General features: G+C 38.5%; 1 protein-coding gene across 3 annotated transcripts in view; it reads left to right on the forward strand.

Annotated features, from left to right (window-relative positions):
• rassf3 (Ras association domain family member 3) overlaps window positions 1–4,983 on the forward strand; it is a 68,140-nt gene that overhangs the window by 53,132 nt on the left and 10,025 nt on the right. For all 3 annotated transcript variants that reach the window (XM_032505657.1, XM_032505658.1, XM_032505659.1), the window contains one exon: window positions 4,836–4,943. In XM_032505657.1, the coding sequence (XP_032361548.1) occupies window positions 4,836–4,943 (108 nt within the window). The remainder of the gene's footprint in view (window positions 1–4,835; window positions 4,944–4,983) is intronic.

Consider the following 4,983-nt stretch of genomic DNA (forward strand, 5'->3'; position numbering starts at 1 on the left):
CAAACTTAATGTCATGGTAGTTAAATAGATGTTTTTAGAAACTAATTAAGGAATCTGATATCCTCAGATTCATGGCGTTGTGTCATGTTATTTGTGTCTTTGTGCATGCGGTGGATTAGATTTGTTGAGGTCCACTGTCTCTGTGTGTTCTCCTTTTAATCCTGATGAGTCAGTGTCGGTGTCTGTCAACTTGACAAATTGGATAGACCCACTTGGATACCGGTACCTGAACAACCAATTGTATAAAATCCATTTTAACAAAAAAGGAATTACAACAGTACACATTATGGCGCAAATGTTTTTATTTATTTTACAACTCCTACTAAGGGAGCCCTTTCTCTGTGCGTAACTTAGTTTTTGCCTCTACGACGTTTAAGGTTAAACAGCCAATCACAAACATTATTAGATCTTGCTAGAAGCATGCTGCATGCTTATTGGCTCTGACGCTGATGAGATTTACTCCTTAGGTATTGAAATGTGGTACTTAATGACGGCGAATGTTTTGATACTTAAGAGGCAATTCGGTCAGTGCCTAAAAATGATTGAATTCGGTGCCCAGCCCAATTGACAATTCTGCAAAATAAATATAGATTTTTTTATTTAGATATTAATATTCTGTGTTATATTATTGTACAATAATCATTAATCACAATACGGGCTGATTTAACTGAGAAAATAACTCCCCAGAGTCCAAATTGATTAAATCATTAAACTAAATCTGACTCAGTGGTGAGAGAATCCGAAGCAGAGGGACAGACGCAGAGCTGTAGCCGAGCCAAAGTAGCACACTTTTTAATTGATTACCTTTATCGGTTATCAGGCAAATAAAACGCTGATCATCTGCAGACTGCAAAAAATGACCCGATAATCGGCCTATCCCTACTTTAAAACGCTTGTTTTGTCCAAACGACCAACCAAAACCCAAAGATTTCCAGTTAACATTCATAGACAAGCAAATGCTGACTTTTGAGAGGCTGAAACCAGCAAATGTTTGGCATTTTTCCACAACAAATGACTTAAATTTCAATCAATTATCAAAAATGGGATTTGTCTGTTAATCAGCATTGACCTACTGATTTATCAGCTAATTGTTTGTGTACTAGCTTAACAATATGACACTAAAACAGTCCCAATTTCTACATAACAATGTATTTCTGGATGCTGAATGCATCCTAGTGATCCTATCGGATTATTCCAATAGCATAGAATAAACACCAGAATAGAAAGAAGATACTTTTCTTGTAATCTACAATAAACATCCAGTTTCAACATCACATATCAGCAGTTTGGTAGTTTCACCTGTCTTCACCTGCTGCAGAGAGATCATCGAAATTCTCTTTTAATCCAACCCAAACATGTTTAATGTTGTATATAATTCCCTTCAGCTTGCAAACAGACTGGCATTACATTGTTAGAAACTTGTGTGCGTGCGTGTGCGTTGCATTGCATTGGCACCTTGTCTTTCGAGCAGTGTGTGTTTTCCATATAAGGGTGTGTGTGCCTTCAAAGCCTCTCTGGATTGTGAGTGTGTGTTTTTAATAGACATAGAGGAGGTCTGTACTATGCCCATGTAAGCACACACTACACTGGAGATTTAATTTCAGTCTGAAGACTCTGCATTGGCACTCCCGTACAGACAGAAGATATAAAGCATCAGGACAGACTTTAGAGCTGTCGCATCCCGTTTTATACATATAGATCATCACTTGTTTTAAGGCTTAAAATGAAATAACTTTAAGAGGTTGTAGTGTTGTAGCTTCATGGCCTGTATTGTTTGACACACAACAAAATCTGGGTTAGTCAAAAGAAGAGCTCACTAGTAAACAGATGAAGACAAATACTTTGGTCATCATATTGTATGTAAATGTGGATTATGGCTGCAACTGATGTGTTTTTTTTTATCAGTTCATGTATTTTTTATTTTTTAAATTTGGTACATGATATGAAAAAAAAAAGCAAGCCTCCAGAGGCCAACGTATAACATTTCCTTATTTTGTCGCAAAATGGTTTAATTAATAATGATAGAGAAAACGCGGGCATTGGGTCAACAGTGGCCGCCCTGGACGAGCCTCCGTGTCCGAACTCGAACTAGCTATACGTAGTTGATATTACACGCGCACACAGTGCTGCCAACATGGCGGCTTTCTTGTGTAGGGACTTTTCAGACTGCTTTTGCGTCTTGGTGAGAGAAATAGAGGCTTGTTTATCCAAAAGAATCGTGGCTGAGTAACCCCCTGGACCCCCTTACAGAGGTCCGGTCTAAGCCTGATTATGTAATGTTTACGTAGATGAATCTGCTGGGCTAATATTGCGTCCTCATCTCTGCATTGCCCCAGACTTTGTTTGTATTTGTACAACAGTGTACAATACGGGTTTTATGTGTGAATAGTGTGATTACTTTTTGTACTTATTTACTTACTTAAAAAGTGTCTTTTTGTAACAGATTTTTAATCCAAGAGAAATATATATTTTTGGGATACAATAAAAGCAACCTTGATCCTTTATCGTTGACATTTCATCAGGATCAATTTAAAGGTCCCATGGCATAACCATTTCACTTTATGAGTTTTTTTAATATAATAATATTAATATGAGTTCCCCCCCGTCTGCCTATGGTCCCCCAGTGGCTAGAAATGGAGAAAGGTGTAAACCGAGCCCTGGGTGTCCTGCTCTGTCTTTGAGAAAATGAAAGCTCAGACGGGCCGATCTGGAATCTTGCCCCTTATGCAGTCATAAGGGGCAAGATTAAATCCCCTTTCTCTGCTTTGCCCGCCCATGAGAAAGAGAGAGATATCATGGCTTTCAAACAAGCAAAGTAGCAGTTGGTCAAGGCCACACCCCCAGCCTCCACCTTGCCCCCCCCCCCCCCCCCCCCCCCCCCCCTCTCTCCTCCTCAAAAGCTACAGACTCAGAAATGGCACATCCTAAGAAAGCTCATGTGGGACTGGCTCTAGTGGCTATAATTCCGCACCAAGGCTGAATTTGGGAAAGAGACTTCAGATATGGTATTAGGGGACCACTAAGGTCTATATAAAAGAGACTTCAGATACAGTATTAGGGGACCACTAAGGTCTATATAAAAGAGAATTCAGATACAGTATTAGGGGACCACTAAGGTCTATATAAAGAGACTTCAGATACAGTATTAGGGGACCACTAAGGTCTATATAAAGAGACTTCAGATACAGATTTGGGACCACTAAGGTCATATAAAAGAGACTTCAGATACAGTATTAGGGGACCACTAAGGTATATAAAAAGAGACTTCAGTACAGTATTTGGGACCATAAGGTCTATCAAAAAGAGACTTCAGATATGCATTAGGGACCACTAAGGTATATAAAGAGAATTCAGATACAGTATTAGGGGACCACTAAGGTCTATATAAAAGAGACTTCAGATACAGTATTAGGGGACCACTAAGGTTATACAAGAGACTTCAGATAAAGTATTAGGGGACCAATAGTCTATACAAAGAGACTTCAGATAAGTATTAGGGGACCACTAAGGTCTAACAAAAGAGACTTCAGATATGGTATTAGGGGACCACTAAGGTCTATATTTAATTACTTTTCTGTTCTGTATCTGTCTTTTATGTTGTAAAGCGTCCTTGAGGTAGAAAGCGCTGTTAAATATAATGTATTATTATTATTATTATTATTATTATTATTATTATTATATAAAAGCATCCAAAAAGCACCATGTCATGGGACCTTTTAAGTTTTACTCCAAAAATGTAACCAATTTAAAGTTGTTTATGGTTGAGGAAAATCATGCATCTGTGTTATATTTTATTTGGCTCTAAGGTCACTGGACCCGCTCTTTACAACTGATTGTGTAACATTTTTGACTTTGTTGTGTGACCTAAATTATAGTTTTACATCTGATGCAGCTGCTGTAAAATAACAATAATCGTGTAAGCCTACTTGGAAGTGTTGATTTCTGATTGTTAAAGCTCATATGCAGATGTTTGTCTTTCTGTGCTGTACATGTTTTTGTCTACATGTAAAACTTTCTCTATCAGCGAACCTCTGTTTATGACCTTTCCCACCCTCTACAGTTATGTATTCATAAACACAGTGTCGACTGCTGAGTCCTCACATACAGTGAAGCCTCTTGTGCAGCTGACGTGACAAACATGTGTGCATAGCCTACACATCGCACACTTCACAAACTGTTTGAATCAGTTGTTCCCACTATTCAAGTTCACATGGCCTCCACTCAGTTGAACAAACGCCTGTTTTAGCTTTTTCTTTCTTGCATTTTGGAGTTTCTTGCAGGAGATTTCCATGTTTTGTCTAAAGTTAGAAGTCAGTCACACAGCATGGGAACCATGCTGATTAGACAAGTGTTTTTGTCATGTGTAGACCCGCCAGCAGTGAGAGCCTTTTTTACACGTTGAGTGTAAAAAAAGTGGAAATTGAGTGGAAATATACTGGTCGCTAATACAGTCTTGCCGCAATGCTTTGATAAAAGGTATACTAATGTGAAGCCACCAGAAAAAGTGAGAATTGTACAGTATGTTATGCTTGATTCTCAGTGCACTTATTAAATCATCTCCACTCCTTATTATCATATGAATAGGCTGGATCACATGAAAAAAATAGCACAACGCTCTATTTTACCCTAAAGCCCTGTTAAACAACATTAAGAAGCTAGAAAAAAATGAAAAAAAAATGATTGATTTGGGAAAGGAAGAATAAGGAAGACTTGTACACTTGTCCATGTGTCCTGCTGCTATTGTCTAGAGATTTTATTGTTTTAATGATCTAAGTTAACTTGTTACTTATCGTGACATGTTTCCTTTCAACCCCCCCCCCTCTCTTTCTTGTCAGGATGTGGAGAAGGAGAGAGAATTGCGGACGGAGTTCACCAGGGAGGAAATCAGACAGAAGATCGAGCAGTACAACATGCTGACCAAAGACCACCTTAAAATGACACTTGTGAGTTACACACACACACACACACACACACACACACACA

This window comes from Etheostoma spectabile, chromosome 23, assembly GCF_008692095.1.
Source record: "Etheostoma spectabile isolate EspeVRDwgs_2016 chromosome 23, UIUC_Espe_1.0, whole genome shotgun sequence".
NCBI lineage: Eukaryota > Metazoa > Chordata > Actinopteri > Perciformes > Percidae > Etheostoma > Etheostoma spectabile.